Source organism: Lycium barbarum, chromosome 8, assembly GCF_019175385.1.
Source record: "Lycium barbarum isolate Lr01 chromosome 8, ASM1917538v2, whole genome shotgun sequence".
NCBI lineage: Eukaryota > Viridiplantae > Streptophyta > Magnoliopsida > Solanales > Solanaceae > Lycium > Lycium barbarum.
The window spans coordinates 734,147-760,646 of NC_083344.1; the positions used below are offsets into that span (position 1 = coordinate 734,147).

The 26,500-nt window shown below is 33.2% G+C and overlaps 2 protein-coding genes across 4 annotated transcripts; both read left to right on the plus strand.

The window, feature by feature from the left end:
* Window positions 1–10,766: 10,766 nt before the first annotated feature.
* Window positions 10,767–11,999, plus strand: LOC132605594 (nuclear transcription factor Y subunit B-4-like). Its single transcript, XM_060318732.1, has one exon. It carries the CDS (start codon window positions 10,946–10,948, stop codon window positions 11,477–11,479), a length of 534 nt encoding a protein of 177 aa, XP_060174715.1. The 5' UTR covers window positions 10,767–10,945; the 3' UTR covers window positions 11,480–11,999.
* A 10,457-nt stretch (window positions 12,000–22,456) lies between these two features.
* Window positions 22,457–26,118, plus strand: LOC132605595 (uncharacterized). 3 transcript variants are annotated; one of them, XM_060318733.1, is made up of 4 exons: window positions 22,457–22,832; window positions 23,315–23,449; window positions 23,563–24,658; window positions 25,783–26,118. In XM_060318733.1, the coding sequence occupies exon 3, from the start codon at window positions 23,645–23,647 to the stop codon at window positions 24,653–24,655; it is 1,011 nt and encodes a 336-aa protein (XP_060174716.1). In that variant the 5' UTR covers window positions 22,457–22,832; window positions 23,315–23,449; window positions 23,563–23,644; the 3' UTR covers window positions 24,656–24,658; window positions 25,783–26,118. The 3 variants fall into 3 exon arrangements, with proteins under 3 accessions (XP_060174716.1, XP_060174717.1, XP_060174719.1); XM_060318734.1 differs by lacking the exon at window positions 23,315–23,449; XM_060318736.1 differs by lacking the exons at window positions 22,457–22,832; window positions 23,315–23,449 and adding an exon at window positions 23,186–23,204.
* Window positions 26,119–26,500: the final 382 nt, after the last annotated feature.

A 26,500-nucleotide genomic window follows, 5' to 3' on the forward strand; every position in this document is an offset into this window, starting at 1 on the left:
TGTTAATGCTGAATCTAAGGTCGTTGATTGGCCTTAGATAGTTTCTTGGCTTGATACTGATACATAACCAGCCCCTTAAACTTGTCAGGATATTTAATTTATGCACTCGAACAAAGCTTAGTTCCAATTGAACACCTCAATTCCTAGGACAGTGTTTCAATTAGAACTTTTGGTTCGTATTTTGAATTTTTCTAGGTGTGTTCTCATTCGTCTATTAGGTAGTTAAGCTAATATGACTGCATAAAATATGTCATCTCCTTTAATTATACGCATTCGCCTCAATAAGACGTAAAACCCAAGACATTTAAAGGAGATGACATATTTTATGTCGTTAACTACCTAATAAAATTAATGTAAACACACACAATTTTTTTTCTTCCAAAATTTGAACCTAAAGTATTTAATTGAATCAATTTATTAGGAGTTGAGGTGTTCAATTGAAACATGCCTTAGTTTGAGTGGCTAAATGAAATAACTTGGCAAGTTTAAGGAGTTGGCTATGTATTAAGCCTAGAGCCTGTTTGGATAGGCTTAAAAGAAGCAGCTTATAAGCTGAAAACAACATATAAGCCAAAAAAAATAAGTTGGGTAGCCCAACTTATTTTTTTGGCTTAAAAGCTGCTTTAGATAAGCTAAGCCAAACGGGCCCAATTATTTTTTTGGACTTATTTTAAGCACAAAATGACTTATAAGCTGACCAACCAAACAGTCAAAAAAGCTGAACTGTTTTCAACAACTTATAAGTAAGCTGTTTTCAGCAACTTATAAGTCAATCCAAACGGGCTCCTAATTTCTTTGTATAGTTTTCACTTTGGTAGTATAGAAGTTGAGGAAATTGGTGGAGGGATGTTGGTTTTATAAGGCATGTCAATTTTGTTGATGGGCCAAAGTTTTATAGGTAGGTGTCCAGTCCCATACCCATTTATATATGGGCCTAGGTCAATAGTGGCCCATTTTAGCAAGGTTAAGGGGCCAGGCCCTAACCCATGAAGTCCCATTATCCAGCTACATAATTTATTTTCTAAAAACACAGTGTTTTCATTTTGTCAAAAATTTAAGGGGTTCCCTATTTGGACACTCTATTTGTATCCAGCTTTTTAAAATTATTTAACCTGTACCAATTTTGATAAACATCAGATATGCGTTATTTAAAGTTTCATATGACTGAAATTCTAACATATCTACCGGAAGTTCCGGCAAAATGATCTATTGTTTGGTAATTAGCACGATTCAGTTATGCGAATAGCCCTTCTTTTGGGGTGGTCTTTAAATTTTGCCCCTCATATTTGTGGTCTTCAAATTTTGCCCTTCGGTTAAAACCCATGGGTTCCGGGTTCGAACCCCGCTCAGTCAAAAATTTTACAAAAATTTCCAAGACAGAGTTTGAATTTCGCCGTGCCTCCTCCGGCAGACTTTGCCTAGAGGCTTTTTTTTTTTTTTTTTTTTTACTTTGAAGGTAAACTTTTAGTTTTGCCTTAATTAAAAGTGTGTCCCATAAGACATAACTAAAAGTATGTCCCATAAGGCGGAACTTTTCCTTAAGGTATAACTAAAAGTTTGCCTTATAAGGCAAAGTCTATGTCTTAAGGAAAAGTTCTTGCCTTATGGGGCAGACTTTTAGTTAAGGCTTTTGGTTATGCCTTGACTAAAAGTCTGCCCCATAAGGCATAACTAAACTATGCCTTAAGGAAAAGTTCTGCCTTATGAGGTAAATTTTTAGTTATGCCGGATCCGGCATAACTTTAGTTTTCCCTTAAGGATTGTATGCCGGATCCGGCATACACGCCCCCAGCCCAGCCCTGCCTTGCGAAATTAATTTTTTATTTTATGTCTGAGCGGGGGTTCAAACCCAGAACCTCAGGTATTTACCCACCTATCCAAATGAAGGGCAAAGCTTAAAGACCACAAATATGAGGGGCAAAATTTAAATACCACAAATATAAGGGGCAAAATTTAAAGACCACCCGAAAAGAAGGGCATCCGCGCAAAATAAATTTCATTTTTTTGCGCGGATGCCCTTCTTTTCGAGTGGTCTTTAATTTTTGTGCCTCAAATTGGTGGTCTTTAATATTTTTCCTTCGCTTAACACCCAGAGGTCCTGGATTCGAACCCAGGCTCAGTAAAAATAAAAATAAAAATCGCAAGGCATAAGTTGGGATTCGCAGGGCAAAAGTTGGGATTCGCAGGCCATAAGTTGGGACCCCAACTTATGGCTTAAGGCAAATTTTTATCCAAAGTTAGGCCTTAAGGCAGAGGTTTGCAAAATTCTAGTTTTTTTTTTTGCCTTAAGGCGGAGTTTGAAACCCAACTTGTGCATATGCCCTGCGAATCTCAACTTATGTCTTGTGATTTTTTTTAAAATTTTTGACTGAGTGGGGGTTTGAAGCTGAAACCAAAGGGCTTTTAGCGAAGGGCAAAAATTAAAGACCACTAATTTGAGGAGCAAAAATTAAAGACCATCCACAGCGAAGGGAAATCCCGCAAATTGGCCGATTGAGTTTATCTACCTAAGTTCTGTTCTGTGCTTTACAAGTTCAATCAAGAAGATTTGCTGCTTGCTTTTGCAATGTTATGTTTCTCATGTATATATAGAATTATGTGTACAAAACAAATACTACTTTGAACGAATTCACATAATTTCTTCCGACAATCTATATATAATATAAAGTTATGCATAGACAAGATGATGTGACACATTTCTACGGTCACCATTTGCATTAATCTTTTTTCTCTTTTTTTCTGACAATTTTTATTGCAATTTTTTGTCTACTAATTAACCTATGAATTAAAAAAATGACTGATACAATAAATGGAGCACTCACGCCCAAATAATCTTTGCATTAGGCTGAATCAGCCCACGATCTTGTGGGGTCCAGTCCCCTATCCCATATTTTAAGGAAGGAAGATTTTTCTTCCTTTGATAAAATCACATTTGTAGCAATTGTGGAATTGGCCAACAAGCCAATTCTTTTGTTCACATTTTCGTGATGTAAGCGCTTACCTCATCATAGTCGTGACGTAAGCGCTTACCTCATCATAGGAAATTCATTCCTATAAATAGGCAGCTTATGGTTCATTTGTAGAACACCAAGATCATTTGCTATACACACCAAAATCTCAGACAATCATCTGAGTGAGAGCAAAGTGAGGTATTCCATAGACTGTAAGAAAATAGTCTGTGAAGAAAAATAGAGTGTGAGTGATATTGTAGTGAGGTGGGAAAAATCAAAAGAGTGTTTTTCTTTCTGAATGTGTAGTGGTCTTTGGAGTATTTATACTCGTGACTACACAGTGTAAAATTCCTTACTATAGTGATATCAACTGCTCCTCTTGGCCGTGGTTTTTCCCTTATTCAGAAAGGTTTCCACGTAAAATCTTGGTGTCATTATTGCTGCATTTTATTCTTGCTGATTTAACCATAACTTAGTGTTCCGCGTTTATCACTAATACCGTGAATATTATTTTACGGGTCTATTTTATTCCCAACAAGTGGTATCAGAGCCAAGGTTCTGTCTGAGTATGCTCTGTGGTTGCAGCACAGTCTGAACTTCCACATCCGAAAAGAATTACTTTGGTCTTCGAATAAAATAGTATTTGTATTTGTGATAAACAATGGAAGCCAACACTAGTAGAATGGTTACTTTGAGTGGCGTAAATTATGCCATTTGGAAAGGCAAAATGGAAGATTTGCTCTATGTCAAGAATTTTCATCAACCTGTCTTTGGAAATAAAAAGCCTGATAATAAATCAGATGAAGAGTGGAATTTGTTGCATCGGCAGGTTTGCGGCTTTATTAGACAGTGGGTTGATGATAATGTGTTGAACCATATTTCTGGAGAGACACATGCTCGGACCCTATGGGAGCATCTTGAAAGTTTGTATGCTCGAAAAACTGGTAACAACAAGATGTTTCTGATAAAGAAAATGCTGAGTTTAAAATACCACGATGGTTCCGCAATGACAGATCATCTGAATATTTTTCAGGGGATCATGAACCAGTTATCTGCTATGGGCATTAATTTTGATGAAGAAATTCAAGGCTTGTTTCTACTTGGTTCCCTACCAGATTCTTGGGAAATTATTAGAACTTCATTATCAAATTCTGCTCCGGATGGTGTGATCTCTATGAATCTTGCCAAGAGCAGTCTTTTAAATGAAGAGATGAGAAGAAAATCTCAAGGTTCCTCCTCATCAGATGTCTTGGTGACTGACACTAGGGGGAGAGGCAAGAATCGTGGTTCTCAAAATAGAGAACATCATAGAAGCAAATCCAGAAGCAGACTTAAAGATATTGATTGCTATCATTGCGGGAAAAAAGGGCACACAAAGAAGTTCTGCCGGATTTTGAAAAAGGAAAATAGAGATAAGGAGGAAAAAAAAGAAGATGGCAATCGTGTTGCCGCTGTCACTACAGAAGATCTTGTTACTGTCCTTGATGCGGATCTGATAAACATTGCTTGTGATGAGTCAAGCTGGGTTGTGGACAGTGGTGCCGCATCTCATGTGACATCAAGGAAGGAATTTTTCTCATCCTATACTCCGGGTGACTTTGGAACTTTGAGTATGGGTAATGAGACTATATCTAGGGTGGCTGGTGTTGGAACGATTTGTTTGAAAACTAGTACTGGAACTAAACTAGTTTTAAACAATGTAAAGCATGCACCTGATATTCGTTTGCACTTGATCTTTGTTGGTGTTTTGGATGATGAGGGATATGTCAGTACCAATGGTGCTGGAAAGTGGAAGCTTACTAAAGGTTCCATGATTGTGGCTCGTGGCGAAAAGCGTCGTGGTCTATACTGGACTACGGCCTCTACCTGTGTTGATATGGTGAATGCAGTTGAGAGCAATAGCTCTTCAACGTTATGGCATAAGAGGCTTAGCCACATTAGCGAGAAAGGACTAAATGTTCTGGCCAAAAAGAAATTATTGTCAAATTTCGAAAGTGCTAAATTAGAAAAGTGTGAGCATTGCTTGGCTGGAAAACAAAATAGAGTTTCTTTCAAGTCTCATCCTCTTTCAAGAAAGACAGAGTTGCTTGAGTTGGTGCATTCAGATTTATGTGGTCCAATGAAGACAAGGACTTTGGGTGGTGCACTTTATTTTGCTACCTTTATTGATGATTGCTCAAGGAAACTTTGGGTCTACGTCTTAAAGACTAAAGACCAAGTGTTGGGTGTCTTTAAGCAGTTTCAGGCCTCAGTTGAAAGAGAAACTGGAAAGAAGCTGAAGTGTATTCGTACTGATAACGGTGGTGAATATTGTGGACCGTTTGACGAATACTGCAAGCAACAGGGTATCAGACACCAGAAGACTCCTCCTAAGACTCCTCAGCTTAATGGTTTAGCAGAGAGGATGAACAGGACCTTGATGGAAAGAGTCAGATGTTTGCTTTCTGAAGCAAAGTTGCCGAATTCCTTTTGGGGTGAGGCTTTATTGACCGCTGCACATGTTATTAATCTATCCCCTGCGGTTGCTTTGCAAAGTGATGTTCCAAACAGAGTTTGGTATGGAAAGGATGTTTTCTATGACCACTTGAAAGTGTTTGGTTGTAAAGCTTTTGTACATGTGCCTAAAGATGAAAGGTCGAAATTAACTGCCAAGACAAGGCAGTGCATCTTCATTGGTTATGGCCTTGATGAGTTTGGTTACAGGCTATATGATCCAATTGAGAAGAAGGTTGTGAGAAGCCGTGATGTTATCTTCATGGAGGATCAAACCATTGAAGATATTAACAAAGCGGAGAAGATAAAATCTTCAAGTTCTGAAGGTTTAGTTAATCTTGATCAAGTTCCTCATACAAATGCTGATGAAGTTGGTGGGCTCGATGACGATGGTGATGCCCAGAATCATGTTCCAGATCAGCATGTTGATGATGATAACGATGCTGCTATTGATGAAGTAGATGCTTCTACTCATGAAGTCGTGGATGAGTCAGATATTCCACTTAGAAGGTCTACTAGACAGCATGTTCCTTCTTCCCGTTATTCACCTAATGAGTATGTATTACTCACTGATGGGGGAGAACCTGAATGTTATGAGGAGGCCATGGAAGATGAGCACAAGGATCAATGGATTGAAGCCATGCAAGATGAGATGAAATCTCTGCATGAGAACCATACTTATGAGTTGGTGAACTTGCCTAAGGGCATGAGAGCTTTGAAGAACAAGTGGGTGTTCAAAGTTAAAGCCGAAGAACACAGCTTGAAGCCCAGATACAAAGCTAGATTGGTTGTTAAGGGATTTGGTCAAAGGAAAGGTATTGACTTTGACGAAATATTTTCTCCTGTCGTGAAAATGTCCTCCATTCGGACAGTTCTTGGTTTGACTGCTAGTCTTGATTTGGAGATTGAGCAGATGGATGTGAAGACTGCTTTTCTTCACGGTGACTTAGAAGAGGAGATTTATATGGAACAACCTGAAGGCTTCAAGGCAAAAGGTAAAGAAAATCTTGTATGCAAACTCAAGAAGAGTCTCTATGGATTGAAGCAAACTCCCAGACAGTGGTACAAGAAGTTTGAGTCTGTTATGGGGGAGCAAGGTTACAAGAAGACTTCTTCAGATCACTGTGTGTTTGTACAAAGATTTTCTGATGGTGACTTTATCATCCTTCTGCTATATGTGGATGATATGTTGATTGTAGGCACAAATGCTTCCAGGATTGACGAGTTGAAGAAACAGTTGAGTAAGTCTTTTGCAATGAAAGACTTGGGTCATGCTAAGCAGATTTTGGGCATGAGAATTACTCGTTCGAGAGATGAAAAGAAGCTTTATTTGTCGCAGAAAAAGTACATAGAACGTGTACTAGAGCGCTTCAATATGAAGAGTGCTAAGTGGGTTAGCACACCTCTTCCTGGTCATCTGAAATTGAGCAAAAAGATGTGTCCTACAACAACAGAGGAAAAACAGAGAATGGCCAAGATTCCTTATTCCTCTGCCGTCGGAAGTTTAATGTATGCAATGGTATGCACTCGACCAGATATTGCTCATGCAGTCGGTGTTGTTAGCAGATTTCTCGAAAATCCAGGGAAAGAGCATTGGGAAGCTGTGAAGTGGATACTCAGGTATCTAAGAGGAAGATCAGATGAATGCTTGTGTTTTGGAGGATCAAATCCAATTTTGAAGGGCTATACAGATTCTGATATGGCAGGTGACCTTGATAACAGAAAATCCACTACTGGATATTTGTTTACTTTTTCAGGGGGAGCTATATCATGGCAGTCAAAGTTGCAGAAGTGTGTCGCACTATCTACAACGGAAGCGGAGTATATTGCGGCTACTGAAGCTGGAAAAGAGATGATATGGCTCAAGAGATTCCTTCAAGAACTTGGATTGCAGCAAATGGAGTATGTTGTTTATTGTGACAGTCAGAGTGCAATAGACTTGAGCAAGAACTCCATGTACCATGCGAGAACAAAACACATCGATGTCAGATATCATTGGATTCGTGAGCAATTGGAAAGCGAATTGTTCCAAGTCAAGAAGATTCACACGAATGAAAATCCTGCAGATATGCTGACCAAGGCGGTACCGAGAGACAAGTTCGAATTGTGCAAAGAACTTGTCGGCATGCACTCAAATTAGAAGCCAGTGTACCCTCCTTCAGGTGAATGGGACTGGAGGGGGAGATTTGTGGGGTCCAGTCCCCTATCCCATATTTTAAGGAAGGAAGATTTTTCTTCCTTTGATAAAATCACATTTGTAGCAATTGTGGAATTGGCCAACAAGCCAATTCTTTTGTTCACATTTTCGTGATGTAAGCGCTTACCTCATCATAGTCGTGACGTAAGCGCTTACCTCATCATAGTCGTGACGTAAGCGCTTACCTCATCATAGGAAATTCATTCCTATAAATAGGCAGCTTATGGTTCATTTGTAGAACACCAAGATCATTTGCTATACACACCAAAATCTCAGACAATACATCTGAGTGAGAGCAAAGTGAGGTATTCCATAGACTGTAAGAAAATAGTCTGTGAAGAAAAATAGAGTGTGAGTGATATTGTAGTGAGGTGGGAAAAATCAAAAGAGTGTTTTTCTTTCTGAATGTGTAGTGGTCTTTGGAGTATTTATACTCGTGACTACACAGTGTAAAATTCCTTACTATAGTGATATCAGCTGCTCCTCTTGGCCGTGGTTTTTCCCTTATTCAGAAAGGTTTCCACGTAAAATCTTGGTGTCATTATTGCTGCATTTTATTCTTGCTGATTTAACCATAACTTAGTGTTCCGCGTTTATCACTAATACCGTGAATATTATTTTACGGGTCTATTTTATTCCCAACAGATCTATATTCATACGTTTTCCCTTACTCTCTAATTAATTTGTGTTGGTGTGTATTAAACTATTGAAATGCAATACCCAAGTTTTATATCAAAGATTTCCCCCTCTCTTTACTAAAGAAGAGCAACGGTTGATTCTTTCCTCTTCCCCTCTAATCAATGTGTATTAATATGTATTAAATCGCTGAGGTGCGATATCTAGGTTTCTAGCCATGTCTTCCTCAATTCTCTGTCAATATTTACATAAAATTTCAGTTATAACTTTCATATTTAATTTCCTTTCCCTATTTAATAGCCCCACCTAAAGTTTCAGTACAATAAGTCCACATCTTAGAATATATATATATTGGTATGAATAGTTATATTTTACCCACACCACAAGGAGGTCTCATAGGCAAGTTCAATGATCAGAAATGTTCTTCAGCAACTCCTTTATTTGTTTGATATATTGTGGTTATTTATTTTATCTGGTTACACTCTCTATTGCTGATTTGCATACGTTGTTTAGGTTGTTATTTTTTCATACTTCTTTTAGTTTTAGAATCTCCAAGGTAGGTAGGGAATCTTGAAAATCCATGCTAACATTAGTATGAATGACATCGCAATGTCGTACGTCCCGGGAAAGAAGTATCCACAGAAGACAAAAAAAAAAAGAAAAAAAAAAGATTTTATATGAGAACGTGTGTTTAGTTTTTCATTATAATTTGATTAGTGTGAAACTTTTTTTCGATATAAAATGGTTTTGACACTTTTTTTTCAGGCTTTCATTTTTGTTTTGTGGTGATGGCTTCTTTTCATCTTTAAATTTCATCTGCTTGGATCGTTTTGTTCAATACAAGGACCAAGGTTATCCTAAATTTTTAATCATAGGATTATCTACCCAGTTTTATATGGGATAAATAATGTCATGATTGTAGTAAAATTAAAATTTATCGTGATTTTGATTGGCACCTTCAACCAACTCAAACACAAGATAGATCTAATTCCAGATGTTATACTGACATTACCCACTAACCCCTCTAGCAAACGACCCCTAAGTCATACTTTGATTTGACTTTTTGCTATAGTTTTTGAAATTTTAAATTTTGCGAAATACCTTTGACATGAAATTTTTATGAACTTATGTGCTTAGACTATCTTCTCAAAGACTTCCGGAGCGAATTCGGATTTAGTCGAGTCCTAATGTGAGTTCCGAACACTAGGTGGAGAATCAAAAGACTATTTTCTCAAATTAAAAAAAAAAAGACCAAAAATACTTATAATTTTTATAAGAATCAATCTTCTGGATACTTAAGATTCGAGAATTAGAAAAAGATCATTTCATAAAATAAGTAAAATATTTTCTAACCGTGCGAATCGCAGACAAATTCACTAGTGTGAAAGAAAGAAGTGGCTAACATGAATTAATTTCTTGCCCTATACTTTGCCGTCGTTTGTATTTCTTTCAAGTCCTTACCCGTAACTAAAGTGCCATTAGAATAAAAATTTGTGTTGACGCGATAGAATAATGCAACTGTCAAATTTGAAAATATTTCGATTTGTGGTGAGATACGGGTAAAATATAATGTGCACAACTAGTAAGAATTGTTTGAAAAATTAATTGCAGAGAGGCTCAAGGTATTCATACGCGAAGATTTCATGTTTTTAAAGAAAAATTATAAGCCATCCACTGAAAAATAATACGAATTTGAGAATTCTTCAGTCGATGATGATATTAATGCAAATAGAACAAGTCAAGAATGGAAAGGAAGAAAAAGAAAAGGAATTTGGACTTATTACTAATCGAGAAATATATTGAAGTTTTGGAAAGAGCAAGTAGAAGGAACAGTTACAATTAGTCCTTAAACATGTAATTAAGTTAATAAATCAGCACCAATAATTAGTGTCCGATTTTTCATTAATTTTAAAAACTTTGCCTGTCACATTCAGACACATGGATTCCACCTAAACCTATATATATTATATTAAAGTTTTGTTGTCTCCCTTGTTTCTTGGAGGCCAAAGTGACAATTTCCTGTCAAAACCTACTTAGAAGTAGGTTATCAACTATAGTGTTTCAACTTAAAGATTAATTAGCAATTAATTAGGAGAGAAAGAGGAGGGGACCATTTGCCACTAATTGACGAAAACAATATTATAAAGTCAAGCTAACCATCTTTAGCATCCTTGGAAAACATACTCATGTGAGAAATATTACCCAACTTAGTACAATCGGCGATAATCTGCCTGCCATTGTGTTTCGTATAGATGCTACTTAAATTTTATATTTCGCTTGATATTATAAAATTTTAACTTTTGTACGACTCTGATAAGCATCACAGCCAGGTTTTAAACTTTTGCACGATTCTGATATGATTAATATTTAAGAAATTAACTTATATATACAGTATTAAAGATACGTCATTAGTGCGCATTGACATGTTATAACATGGGCTTATCTTAATTTTTAGGCACATAATTACTCGTAATTATCTTTTTGTTGACATGATAACGTCACACATTCTTGCATTGTGATTATATAAAAGTTAAACGGTTTGTTTAAACATAATAAAAGGCAGATATGTGCTTATAAAGAAACAGACTTACAGCATGGTGCAACGTGTCTAGTTGTGTTTGAGAGATCAAGTTATAGGTTTCCCCTTATAGAAAGAAAGAGAGAAAAAATGGTTGATAATATCAACATAGGGTCTAAATATGATAGAGAAAGCTCTAATTACAATTCAATTAGTGAAGATGGAGTGATTAAGGAGCAAGAAAGGTTGTTGCCAATAGCTAATGTTGGGAGAATTATGAAGCAAATTCTTCCACCAAATGCAAAGATTTCAAAAGAGGCCAAAGAGACTATGCAAGAATGTGTTTCTGAGTTCATTAGCTTTGTGACTGGAGAAGCATCTGATAAGTGTCACAACGAGAAGAGAAAAACTTTGAATGGAGATGATATTTGCTGGGCTTTGGGAAGTTTAGGGTTTGATGATTATGTTGAGCCTTTGAAGAGGTATTTGCACAAGCATAGAGAGTTAGAAGGTGAAAGAATTAACCAAAATAAGGGTGTTGGACTTGGGAATAATATTGAAGATCAAAGGGAAAGAGTTGAATTAACACAAAGGGGATCTACAATTTCACCATCAACTATGCCATTCAAAATCGCCATCACGGATCATAAGGGGGAAAACAATTTTGTCCCTACAATGCCTTAGTCTTCTCTTCTTCTTCCTTTTTCTTTGTTTAACCATTTGGTATCTGGAACTTACTTGGACGAAGTAATTTGGATTTGCGCCATGTGAAATAAACTAAAGAGGGAAACCACTCTCTATCAGGAGTTTCTCAGGACGGATTTTCATGAGAAATTTGGTTTTCATCTTTCACTGTAAAAAAAAAGGTAATTTGTGGAGGTTGAAAGTTGTAATTCGTAGGGGTTTTAGCCTCCTTAAGCAAGTATCGGAGGATAAAATCCTTACAAATTACAACTTTCAACCTCCGCAAATTATTCTTTTTTTATAGTGTTTGTTTTTTCTTCTATCTTTTATGGCTTCTTCTTCTACTAGTCCTACTAATCTAGATTCTCACTGCATATGGCCGGAGAAATGCTTCCTCTACTGAAAGTTTGTCTATTCCTAAGGCTCGAACTTGAGAACTTGTGTATTTTTAAGTTATGACATAAAAGCTCTGAAATGTTCTAGTTTGTGTTTTGATGAGTAAACTTGCATTTCCATCTTCCTTTTTGTTGTATCTTTTCACTTATGAAGATAATCTTTGCTAAATACTATATGAGTGACAAGAGAGGAGAATTCAAATTTTAGAATCAATGGATTTAGAATAATTTAAAAATTCTTATATATGTATATATTATGTAGTTAAAATTGAAAGCAATTGATTTGATACAACTTAAAATTTTTGTCCTAGATCCGTCTCTGTGTGCTAGTATGTAAGTATGGTTTTGGAACAATTCTTCTGATTCATGTATCTTTGTGTCACATTCGTCCAGTTGGTCATGGTTTCTTGATTTTGGGTTCTTGTGTTTTTTCTCTTTATGATCATTTCATCTCATTCTTCACAAGCTGGGAGAATTAGGATGAGCCTAATAACTTTTAAGCCTTACCTGCACTAAAAGGTGTGATCTAGCGATTAATAAAGTGAATAAAATTTATAAGAAATAAATAATTCAAATTTTAGCAGAGATAAAAAATATTATTATTTCTTTTATCTGCTTAAATTTCAGTTGACAAAGTTTCCCGACGCCCATGTTGGGTGCTGAATGGAATAGTTCAAAGTGCACACAAACTTAGCTCTTCAAGGTAGAATCGTGGAGGTAAGCATGAGTTCTTGGCCTTAATTTTCATTTTCTCCCATTTGATAAATCAATAATTGATACTCAATACCCTTGTTGGGATGAATTCCATTTTTATTTTATTTTTTTAATTAACACAGGAAATGTAAATCACACTAGGCAAGCCCCGTGCGACGAATTCATACTGAGAAGATTGTTGGCGAGGGGAATTGATCCTAGGTCTCCCATGTGGGAAACCACTCCCTGAACCATCTCTGTCGCCCTGAACCTGGAATTCTTATTTCAAATTTCATCTTACTCTCTTCTTGTACAATGGATTTCCTAATTGCTCTATACATTTATTTCTGTGCCTCATAAAAGGCTTTATAATGATGCAACTCACTTGGATTATCAGTAAATTTAAAAACATTTAATAGCCCTCTCCACCAAAAACTAGGGAACAAATTAAAAATATAAAATATAAAAACTAGTCCACCTCTATGTATCATCCTGAGCTGATAAAACGGTAGTATAATTTAACTTCTTGTAGCATTCAGGTTATTTCTCTTATCTTTGAGGTAATTAGTTCTACACATTATGAGCAATTACTTATAATTTTTTTTTTATGTAAGTAACTCGATCGTAGTTAGGAGCGGAGGTAGAGTATTACTTATTTGCTTAAATTTTGTATAAAAAATTCATTAAATATCTCTCAATATTTAATTATGAATTCAGTAATTAACTAAGACGAGTTATGAATTTGATGACAGTTCTGAACTCATAATCCTGACTTCACCTTTATTCATATTTTAATAAGTCTATAAAAGTTCATAAAATCATAAAATAAAGGTATCAATAAAGCATGTAAAGGTTTCAATTTGCAACCCTAGAATCTAGGACCACAAATTTTAGTTGTTTTAAAAATGCTTAGTTTGAAGTCCCCATCTTGCTGGCACTATGTACTCTATATTAAATTGAAAAGAACTGTGTTCTGTCCCTCCAAGTGAGGGTTTGCATTCTTGGATGGATTCATAGGTGGAAAGACATAGTACAAATGAAGAGACGTGTCGATTATTTACTGAAAGGGACATATAAAATACAATGTATCTGTGATCTCAAGATTTTATCCAAATGAAACAGTTTTGATGATACTCTTGTACAATAAGAATAATCTTAGGGTAATTGGAATTGGTGTAATACTAGGGTAGTAATTATACAGCCTAATAATTATAAAGTATTGTAATTATAACAATATGTTTGTATGTCATAATGTAATTACAGTGTAATTATAAGTATGTTATTTGGTTGCACAAGTATAATTGCACAGTTAATTTAATTTAAAAATAAAATTTAATTATCAAATATGAAAAATTAATATTTAAAAAATGTGCCTTTATAAATGATATTAAGTTAGGTATCTAACAACACATTTTTTCTTCAAAATATATTAATTAATAATCATATATTTTAAACTAATATTTTAAAAAGTAATTGATATATATATTTTAAATTAATAATATTTTAATTTTATTTAATTAAAAAAATTAAAAGCAAACATTTTTGTGAGAACATCATGGATTGGATGTTTGACAAAAAATATTATTTATAAATATAATGTCATAACCTTATTCAAATGTTTGACAAAAAAAATCTATCAACTATAAGTGAAAATAAACAGCATGCAATGTGAAATAACAAGTTAATAGTGTTTAACCAAATAAATTAAAATCGAAAATATAACATCAATTCAAAATCCAAAAGAAAAAGTTTAACATAATACTCTTATGTCAAATTACAACATTATATAAGTAAGTTCCAACGTAACTTAAGTAAATATAATTCAAAAGAAAGTGAAAATATAAGTCTATAACCTCATTCACAATAAGATTCTACTTTAATAACATCACTCATTATATGTCAAGTTTGTTAATGACTCATTCTTTCTAATATTAAGAGGTGTAGTTTCAAATATTAGAATAATAACACACTAAATGAATAAAATAAAAAATACGAGCAATTACATGGAATCACAAGAAGTAAAGGCTGGGAATGAGAAGAAAGAAAATGAAAGATAAATAATATAAAAATAAAAATATATTTTAAAATTAAAAATAGTTAAAAAGTAAAATAAAAGAAATTAAAAAAGAAAAGAAGTTAAAATAAAATAAAAAAAGAAAGAAACTAAAAAGTAACCCTTATAATTACAGGGTGTAATTACACCCAATTCTCAACCCCCTTTGAGAATTGGAGAGTGTAATTACACCCTCTCAATTACACTCAATTTCCACCTAACCAAGTAATTACTCGGTCAAACAAACAGATCAAACTGTGTAATTACACCCAATTATACCCATTTCCAATTACCTAGGTGACTTTCTAAATAGGTGCTTAAAAGGACGTAGATAAGTTATATGCATTAATCGTATAAAAGCTTTACCATTTTCACTAGGTTTTCTCATAAGGATTTATAATGTGTTGGTATAAGCTTATAAGCTAGTCAAATATCTAGCTTATAAATACTTTTTGATTTATCTACGCGTTTGTTGAATATTAAAATAAATTACTAATAAGTTAAAATCAACTAAAAATCACAAGTTGATCACCCCTAATTATTTATGATTTTACAGCTTGTAAGCATTTTTTGTTTGACCAAATCTATAACAATTACATGATTGTATAAATATTTTTACCCTATTAATCAGTACATAAAACTTAAATTTATCTTAAAATATCTGGGTTATGATGCATGACAAGGGATGAGGCAATTAGTGAATTGGAAAATTTCAACTATATTTATAGACATTAAAAGGTTTATAGCAGTGTACTGTGTAAGAAAATGTCTTGACTAGTTGCTTTTTTCCTTAAAAGGCTCGTTTGGTTCGCGGTTTAGTTATTTCGAAATTATAGTCCTGGATTATAATCTTTGGACTAATTTATAAAATAATTTCAAGTTGGATGAGATAAGGTGGATATTCAGGATTAAAATTATACTATATTTATTCTGGATTAAATTTACCGTCAATCAAACACGATATAAATTTAATCCAAAACTTAATCCTGAGATATCCTACCTTATCCCGGACTTTTAAATCAACAGAGTGATTAGTATCAATTTCATTTTCAGAGGAGAAAAATGTTTGAAATTTGCCTCTTGAAGGAATTTTTTTTTCTCCGTGGAGACAAGATTACGTCTTATGCTGGACTGATACGGCCCATTCTCATATTTATCGGTAAGCCCATAAGACAAAGTATATCATTTTTTTTTTTAGCGGATGGTCATCTTTTGGGGTGGTCTTTAATTTTGGTCTCTCAAATTGGTGGTCTTTAATACTGCCCTTTGCTTAACACCTAGAGGTCCTAGGTTCGAACCTAGGCTCAGTAAAAAATAAATAAATTGTAAGCCATAAGTTGAGATTCACAAGGTAGAAGTTGAGATTCGCATGGCAGAAGTTGGACCCTAAGGCAGAGTTTTACAAAATTCCAGCAAAATTATTATTACTATTATTTTTTGCCTTAAGACAGAGTTTGAAGCTCAACTTATGCCCTGTAAATCCCAACTTATGCCTTGCAAAATTTTCTTTTAATTTTTGACTGAGCGGGAGTTCGAACCTGGAACCAAGAGGCTTGTAGCGAAGGGCAAAAATTAAAGACCACTCATTTGAGGGACAAAAATTAAAGACCACCCCCAACGAAGGGCAATCCTGCAAATTGCCCAAAGTATATAGAGAAAATGGGTCATCGACTCTTTTGCCCCTAATTTGTGACTGTCTTTAATTTTTGGCCGTCACAACAAATAACTTTTTCGCGAGGTATAAGTTTACATTTTCGCATCATAATATTTCACAAGTTATGTTCCATGTCGTTAAAGAACTTATGCCCCGCTTCATAAATTTGATTTTGAAAGACAAAAATTAAAGATTGGCCCGTTTGAAGGGTAAAAGAGTTATTTTTCAAAGAAAATTACTGTTTGATTGCACAGATGGGATCTTATGAAAAAATTGTGTGAAAAACAGGCTTTTTTTCCAAATTGGGAGCAAAATTTTAGTAAGGTCGTCAGAAGACTTGCCTTAACAACAAATAATAGTGATTGTCGAGATTTCTAGCCAAATTCTGATGATCCTCGTAACAATATTACATAGAAAACTAAAATTATTACCAGTAGTTAGAATTAGTATTAGGGTCTTTTTAGTGCCATTTGCATAACCTGAACGAACTCTTGAGATACTCAAGTGCAATGAGTAGGTATGATGACAAAAATTATCCAGGTATGCGTGAAAAGAGTAAAATGCTGTTTCGTGTGTCATGTGATATTTTTTGTTTTTGGAAATTTAAACCGCATCAATTTTGACCAACATCTTAAAATATATTTTTCACTGAATTGATATGAAAAAAGTTGTAACTTATAATAGTACTTTTCATGTAGTTTCCAGATATATAAATTTTAATCTTAAAATATTGAGTAATTTAATCCAATTTAGCTTCAAAGTTTAGTCAAATTGATCAAAGGGTGTGACGCAGCAGATCGGGCCGTTCCTCCCTTAATCAAAAGTCTCGAATTCGAACCTCGATATAAAAAAATTCTTGATTGGGAGCGCTTTCTTCGAAAGAACACTACGCCGCGCGAATTAAAATTTAATTGGACTTTACTGTGTGTACAAAATACCGAATGAGAAACTAAATGAAATCTACTCTCAAAAAGTGAAAATCATCACATAAATTGGATAATTTTTTTTTTAATAATTTCTTAATAAATTTTTTAGCTTCGCCGCTATTTATATTTTTTTGATGATATGGGAACGGTAAAGGATGTGAAAGTGTAGGCAGTTCACACATACAAATGCGTGCGTGCATGCGAGAGAAGTGTGATTTGTGGCAGAGAACATTATCTTTTTTAGTCGGCCCCTGAAAGTGAACAAAAGTTGGATAACTCCAAAAATGCTTGAAATCATGACAAAAGATAACTACAAACAAATACTCTATGCATTTTAATTTATGCGAATCCATTTAACTGAATATGATATTTAAAAAAGAGTGAAATTTTTTAAAATTTGTGATTCAAAATAAATCTTGAATATTTGTGTAGTTATAAATCATGTCATACTTTTAAAACTTGTGATTTAAAATAAGTCTTGCATATTTGTGGTTATAAATCATTTCATAAATTGAATTTATTTTCAAATTAGGAAAGAGGTCATTCATTTTGGCACGGATTAAAAAGGAAATAAGTTCACATAAATTGAAACAGAGGGAGTAGTATTAAACTAACTCAACAACAACAACATAATCGTACAAGTATGGTTAGGAGAGGGTAGGATGTATGCAGATTTTACTGTTATCTTTGTGGAGGCGAGAGGTTGTTTGAGAAAGATCCTTAGTTATTAAGGAAAGAAAATGAAATAAAAGAAAAATAAAGGAAATTCGATACAGACATATAAATATATGACACCAAGATAGCAAGATACAAATTAAAAGCTCAATAGATACTGATATAGTCGAAAACTATACAACTACTCGATTACTAAATTATACTACTAAATGCACAAACAAATATTTGGTGAGTCACAAGTGATAGGCCGGTATTATTCGATCAAAATTATGATGGAGCATGATAGGCACAATACATAAACAGGCTTCAAATTTGGCCATATCTTATAAGTATGCCCTCTAACTTTAGGTGTGCACAAGTAGGCATCTCAATTTGTCTCCATTTTGTAGTTGAACACTCCAACTTACAAAATTTATGTGTCACGTCAGTATTTGTGTTTACGCGTTCAATTTTGTACAAGTTGAGGTGCCTACTTGTGTACATTCAAAATTAAAGGGCATATACACTTGTCAGTTGAGGTTAAGTTTAAGAGTATGTTTATGTATTATGCTAAAATAATATATTCTTGATGAATTTAGTTAAGAAATAAAATTACACTTTTATTAGCGCTTATTGATCAGTCAAGATTATAGATTTGGTTCTCAGAAACAACGTGCTATATGTGGGTAGGTGCTAGAGAGGAAAATTGTTGGGTAATACTCGTATTTTGCCAATAGCGAGGCCAAGTTATAGAAGGGGGAGGGGGGTTGTCCAAGTCGAAATCATGATCGAATATGTGCGTGTTTAATGGACTTAATTTAATTTTTTATATTAATTTTAAATATATAGACACACGGGTTTAAACCATGCTTCGTCGTCAGTCTCTATTAAAAAAAGAAGGTGGGCCCCAATCTTCTTTAATGGTAGAAAAATTGTAAAAAATAAATAAATTAAGGTGGAGCCCAATCTTCTCTAACAGTAGAAAAATTGTAAAAAAAAAAAAAAAAAAAAAAATTAAGGCGGGACCCACTCTTCCATAATAGTAGAGATTAAAAAAAATTAAGGTGGGTCGGCGTGGAGAATTAGGAGACAATTCCAAAAAAAAAAAATTAAGCTGGGGTCCACGTGAAGAAGTAGGAGACAATTGCCAGGAAAAAATATTTAAGGTGGGGCCCACTCTTCCATAATAGTAGAGATTAAAAAAATTAAGGTGGGGTATCCATGGAGAATTAGGAGACAATTGCCAAAAAAACAATTAAGGTGGGGTCCACGTGAAGAAGTAGGAGACAATTGCAACAGAAAAAAAAAGATATTTAAATAATGATAATAAGTTCAAAAAATGATAAAGGTACGCTTAGAGAAAATGTAAAGAAGAGAAGTTCGGGAAAAAATAAATAACTATTTAAATTGAATACAAAAACTGCTAAGAGGTCATAAAATCAAAAGATTTAAAACTTATACCATACGTGTAACACCAATAATAAGGAATAACATCAAGAAGGCGAAATATAAACGGTCTTCTATAACAGTAAACTAAAAAAAAAAAAAAAAAAGGTGGGGGTCCACTCCTCTATAATAGTAGATTTTAAAAAAAAAAAAATTAAGTTGGGGCCCACTTTTCTATAATAGTATAAATAAAAAAACAAATTTAAGGTGGGGCTCACTCTTCCATAATAGTAGAGATGAAAAAAAAAATTAAGGTGTGATCCATAAGAATTAGGAAATAATTGCAAAAAAATAAAATAAAAAATAAGGTGGGATCCACGTGAAGAAGAAAACAAAAAGACATTTAAATAATGATAATAGGTTCAGAAAATAATAAAGGTACGCTTAGAGAAAATTTAAAGAAGAGAAATTCAGGAAAAAAGAAATAACGATTTAAATTGAACACAAAAACTGCTAAAGAAGTCATAAAACCAAATGATTAGGTATAAGTTTAGACACATACGTCTCACGCAAATAATGAGAAATAACATCGAGAAACGTTTAAGAAACGTATATACATATTTTCTTAAAATAATGAAGTTGGTCTATAATTAAAAATTTAAGACTACAGCAGATGCTGACACATGAAAGCGCTTTTCAGTGTTGTTGATTAGAAAGAGTTGATGGCATGAAACTCGGCAGGAGAAAGTGTATTTCAAATCTTTCAATTGGATAACCAATCCAAAAAAGTCAGTATTCGTAGCAAACACTAATATAATAAAGTTTTGGATACGGAACACAAACTACAATGCTATATTAATCGTATTTTGAATATATATATATATAATCGTTTTAAACATGTAAAATTAATTTAATAATTTGAATTGGAATTATCCAAATCAAAATTTGATAAAAAAATAATAAGTATTTTACACCTTTAAATTAATCGAATTAAAATTGAATGTATCAACTGTTGCTTAAATATTGCTATTGTTTTATCTCAAAGAGAGGAAAATAGTTACCTTTTAAACAAGTCTTCTCTTTTAAAAAATATTAATAAAGTTTTGCAGACTTTGTATTCGTAGCAAACACTAATATAATAAAGTTTTAGATACGGAGCACAAACTACAATATTATATTAATTGTGTTTTGAACATAGTTTATATATATATGCATAAAAACAGTGCAAACGTATGTATGTTTATTAGCAATATAAAATATATATTTTATCACTATCCAAACACAACTACATACACATAAATACAGTATAATCCAAAGTGTTGGGCCTGTGCGCAGCACAAGCATATGCCATTTGGACCCCATATTAAAAAAAAAGCAATGTAAAAAAAAACGTGCACCCATATTAAAAAATTAAACAATATTCATGTAATTTCCCAAAGTATCCCCATTAAGTTAATAATGGTGGATTCATTGCCACATGTGTATCAACCCATTAGTGGGAGCAAATGAAATTATTGTACAATAAAAAACATGGACTCCATGTTATTGCTTTTATTCAAAAGGTTAAGTAACCAAACCATACAATTTCCTTTCTTTTCTTATATTAGCCTGAGATCTAATCTAGATATTTAACTGTTGTATTTGCTATTCCGCCATGTCATTTATTTGTTATGTTTACTAAATAAATATACTCAAAATATTTATATTTTAAAATAAGATAGAACTTAATTACTTTTTCATTTTTATTCTTACTCTAATAAAGGTGTAAAGAGATTAATGTCATAAAAGAAAAAATAATATTAAATGGAGATCAAATAATTAATAAGGTAAATTAGTCGAATTATAACTAATTGACGTTTCTTTAAAAACCATGCAAAAGACAACATGACAAGTAAAATGAGCTAAACCAAGAATATTTACCAAAAATTAAAAAATAGTAGTTTTTCGTTTAAGTAGAAAATCAAATTTCTACTTTGTTTCGTTTTAAACATGTAAAATTAATTTAATAATTTGAATTAGAATTATCCAAATCAAAATTTGATAAAAAATAATAAGTATTGTGTAGGTCCAATCTACATACATTAACAGTAGAATATTTTACATCTTTAAATTAATCGAATTAAAATTCAAAGTTTCAACTGATGCTTAAATATTGCTATTGTTTTATCTCAACGAGAGGAAAATAATTTCCTTTTAAACAAGTCTTCTCTTTTAAAAAGTATTAATAAATTTTTGCCAACTTTGTATTCGTACCAAGCACTAATATAATAAAGTTTTAGATACAGAGCACAAACTACAGTGTTATATTAATCGTGTTTTGAACATAGTACATATATATATATATATATATATATATATATATATATATATGCATAAAAACAGTGCAAACTTATGTATGTTTATTAGTAATATAAAATATACTCTCTCCATTTCAATTTATGTGAACCCATTTGACTGGGCACGACATTTAAGAAAGAGTGAAGACTTTTAAAACTTGTGATTCAAAATAATCTTAAATATTTGTGTGGCTGTAAATCACTTCATAAAGCGAATTTGTTTTCAAATTAGGAAAAAAATCATTCATTTTGGCACGGACTAAAAAAGAAATAGATTCACATAAATTGAAATAAAGGGAGTATATATTATTACTACCCAAACACAACTACATATACGCAGTTACACTATAATCCAAAGTGTTGGGTCCATATGCCGTCTAGTAACGATATAGAAGAGTGGGTTTTCGTTTTTATTTTCAATTATAATTTTAATATGATAAAAAAATGTTTGATCCTAGCACACATATAATTGACTCCCATCAAACCAGAATAAATCCGCCACCGCTTTTTGTGTGTCTACCTAAAAATACACAATATATTAAAATCAACTATGAGCCCGTTTGGATTGGCTTACAACTTAAAGCTGTTTGCAGCTTATAAGCTGAAAAAAATAAGTTGGGGTAGTCCAATTTATTTTTTTTGGCTTATAAGCTGTTTTCAGCTTATAAGCTGCTTTAGATAAACTAAGTCAAATGGGTCCAATTATTTTTTTAAGCTTATTTTAAGCATAAAATGACTTTAAGTTGGCCAGCCAAACACTCAAAAAAGCTGAAAATAGCTTATAAGCTAACTTATAAGCCAATCCAAACGGGCTCTATATAAAATAATTCTCATGCTTATATATCTCTCTATTTCAGCTCATTTTGAACCCCTATTTCTTTCGCTCTAAAAAACAAGAAAAACTTATTTCTTCTTCACCATCCAAGTATCTTGATTTTATTTTACAGTTTTATAATGATAGAAACAAAGTGCTCTTTTCTCCTTTTCTTGTGAAATCCTCAAGGCTCATGCAGCTTAGCTATCATAATAAAGTCTATATATTTGGAGCTTTAGCTTTCAAGGGAGTTAATTCTTTTTAACAAAATAATACTTTGTCTTTTTTTTTTCTCCCACCTCTCTGTTAAGAATTAAGTTGGATTTCAGTTTTTTTTTTTTTTTACCCTTTAATTTCAAGATTTCCAAGGTTCCATTTTTTTCCCCAGCTTTTGGAACTATTGTTCAGTGTTCATGGAAGGTTATATTGGTTATTGTTTCGGGTAAGTTCCTTATTATTATATATACCCCTCTTTGGACGTTTTACTTGACATGAAGTTTAAAAAAATAAAGGAACATTTTCTAAACTCGAGATCTAACATAAATCATAGAAATTTATGTGGTTAGAAATCATTTCGTAAAATTAAATTAAATTTTTATTAAATACAGAAATATGTCATTCTTTTTTAGACCGACTAAAAAGGAAGAAGTGTCATATAAATTGGGACGACGGGTGTAGATATTTATGAAGTTTTTTTTGCTTTGTCAGTCTTCTTCTATCAAATTTCTCATGTGAATTCTATATGAATTCTATTGTTCTCTGTTTGAATTATGTAAATATCCTTGTCCAAGCTTTAATTGAAAGATTACGCTGGGTAGATACGTTAATTTTGTTATGCATGTACACCATATTTTGTTGACTTCTTCGTTCATTTACTTCTTTATATTTTGAATTGACATAGTAAAAATTATTTTTTTTTGTCAGTTGTTAGGGATCATGTCATTTCATTTAAGCTTTATGCTCGGTGCGGTGTGAAGTCATTATAATTGACTAATTTTACGTTGACGATGGCCTACCACAACCGTCATATTTTATCTGAGCTTAGGAGTTTTATTTGAGGTATCTATATGTAGAGGCTTGAAAGTATGCTTACCAAAATCAATATCTCTAAATTCTGAATTCGATTATGCATGTAACTATTCTTGTTAACATGACTTGCTTTTAATTTGCAGTCTTCAGTTAAGTTGTAAATGGTGATGCTGAGTTACAAATCAAGAAGAAAGGCTGACTACTAACTAGCAAACAAAGGTTGATATGGCAGATCAAAGTTCTAATTTTCCTTCTCCCAATTCCACCCATAATCACACCAATAAACCAAATTCACCCTTTTTAGGTCCTCCAAGAATTTTCAATGGGCTTTTAACAAGAAGCCTATCTGACACAGAAGCAACAAGAAGCACATCTCAGTTCCAAACAAGTCGGGGTCGGGTGTATGATACTAACACTGTCATTAGCCCAAATTCCATTCTTGATGGCCATGGCATGCAAAATTACAATCTTCGAAATCCTTTTGGTTATGCCAGAAAATCAAAAGTCCCCATCACTAAAAAGCCTCCAAATAACAAGTCGGAATTAGAAACTATTAAAACAACGACGAAAAACATGCCTCGGTCTCAAGCAAGTCGGGTGTATGATGCTGAATCCATCAGTAGCCCAAATTCCATTCTTGATGGCATGCAAAATTGCAATCTTGGGAACCCTTTTGGCTATGATAAAAAATCACCAAACCCCATCTCTAAAAAGCCTCCAAATGACAAGTTGGAATCAAAAGCTATTAAAACAACGCCTCAGTTTCGAACAAGTCGGGGTCAGCTGTATGATTTTGAATCCGTCACTAGCCCAGATTCCATTCATGATGGCATGCAAAATCTCAATCTTAGGGACCCTTTCGGTTATGATAGAAAACCACCAAACCCCATCACTAAAAGTCCTTCAAATAACAAGTTGGAATCAGAAAGCATTGGACTTGCTCTCATTGATCCTATAGAAAATAGTGAAAAGTTCCCTGTCTTATTTGGAGCAAAGCTCAAAGTTGAAATTCCCAGTTCTATTGAGGTGAAAAATACTTGTGGGGATTTTGGTGAAATGGAGAGTTCAGAGGACTACACTTGTGTGACCACTCATGGTCCTAATCCAAGAACAACTCATATATTTGATAATTGCATTGTTGAGAGTTGTTGTGGAGTCAGAAAGTTGTCTGAATTAATGAAGGAGAACACTTGCAACTCTTGCAAAGTTGATCACACTGCGGGCAAAGACATCTAACATGTAAGTGTATGCATGAGGAATAATTTTTTTTTTCCTTGTTTATTTGTTTGTAGCTTTTACCTATGAACTTAGGCTTGCAATCCAGTGGCATCGATAGAGATCTTTCATATAATAAGTTTGAGTTCAATCTCAAAGCTCCTTAAGTTTCACAAGCTTATTGTTGAAATTTTTCACGTAATAAGTTTGAGTTCAATTCTAACTCTCCTTATTTCCCTAAGGAGCTTTGCAATTAAACGTAATGGGTTTCGCTTAAAAGGATGATTAAATGCTGTTTGTTAGAATAAAAATTGTCTATTTTTTTATTTTTACCCCTGCCCCGGGACTTTTCTTTTTCTATCTTGGTGATTTGAATTCACAATCTCCGGGTTGAAGGTGAAGGGCGTTTACGATCTGAGTAACCCTTCTTTTCTAGTCTATGGTTATGATGAATCCCATGAAGTGAATTGAATACAATGAAAATAGATGATTAATCCTAACTTGTTTGTGAGACTTAATTTAATAAAGTGAATGTTTGATTGTTTTTGTAGGATGATCTCATTTCTTTTATAACAATAGTGTTTGAGTCTGTTGGCATGTATTTTAGATTATTTTACCGCGTGCGTTGATCTTCATTTGCTCGTGGAACTAGAATTGAACCTCGGTTTCTTTCATAGTTTTGAACTGTGGTCCCTCTCATGTGTACAATTGCATTTTAAAACATGATCAATTTGTTTTGATACTTCAATTTATAAATTGATTGTCGATTGTATTTTGTACATATACCGTCACATTTCGTGCAACGGTAGTTACAAATGTTTGAATCAATTGGGACGTACCTTGGCTATTTTAATACGTGTGTTATTTTTGACTAGCTCATGTAATGAAATTAGTTGAACCCCGGTCTCTCTCATAGTCTTCACTTATTTATTTGGCCACTAGGCCACACCTTTGAAGTATCTATAATTTTATTGTAAAACATTCAACGCTGATTATATGTGAGCTTGCTATCTTTGTATATTTTGCACAGTTAATTCTGCCTTCTAAGGATTGGGCTGATGCGAAAAAATCACTTATTAGATCTCTGTCTCTGCAGTAATTGGAATTTTGATCTCCTTTAATTTTCACTCATTTTTTTATTCCTGCAGGGGTGACACAGCTTTTTGCAACCATGAATCAAGAGGATGATGAACCAAAAAATGAATGATGAATTTAGGACTATAGTGATTTTTTTTCATGCTAATCTGTTTTGTCACTTTAACAAAGAATTTTGGCATCTTTTAATTAGTGGATATGAATGAAGTCTATTTTTCCAATTTTGACAAGACCTATGGTGGACCAAATCTAACGTGGTTTTGTTGGAGTTTTCTTGACTTGTCTTTGTTGTATCTTTCAACTAATTGTCTTATTGTTTATCTTTTAGTGATGATGTAAAGTCTCGAGTACTCGTCTTGATCAAAGTTTTATGTATTTGGTTGATTATATGCTTAGCTGTCCACTTATGACCTTGGTCCTTCCATTCCACGAGGAAGCTGCATTGTTTTTATTTTATTTATAAATAATACAAAATTAACTATAAATATTTTTGTGATAACATTTTTATTTATTTATCAGGAACCAAAAAATGAGTAAAAAAATCTATTTATTTTGCAAAAAAAAATTAAAAAAAATTACATGAAGAATATTTTCCTTCATGTAAAAGTAGAAATTTTGGACATACATTTAATTGGTAAACAAGTTGAAATTTTGTGCCAGATTTTCGAAACATTTTAAAAAAATCAAAAAAAAAAAAAAAGATTTCCTGGTGAAACAGCTCCTAGGTAAACATTTGGACATGAATTGATTGATATTTGATTTAATTAAAAA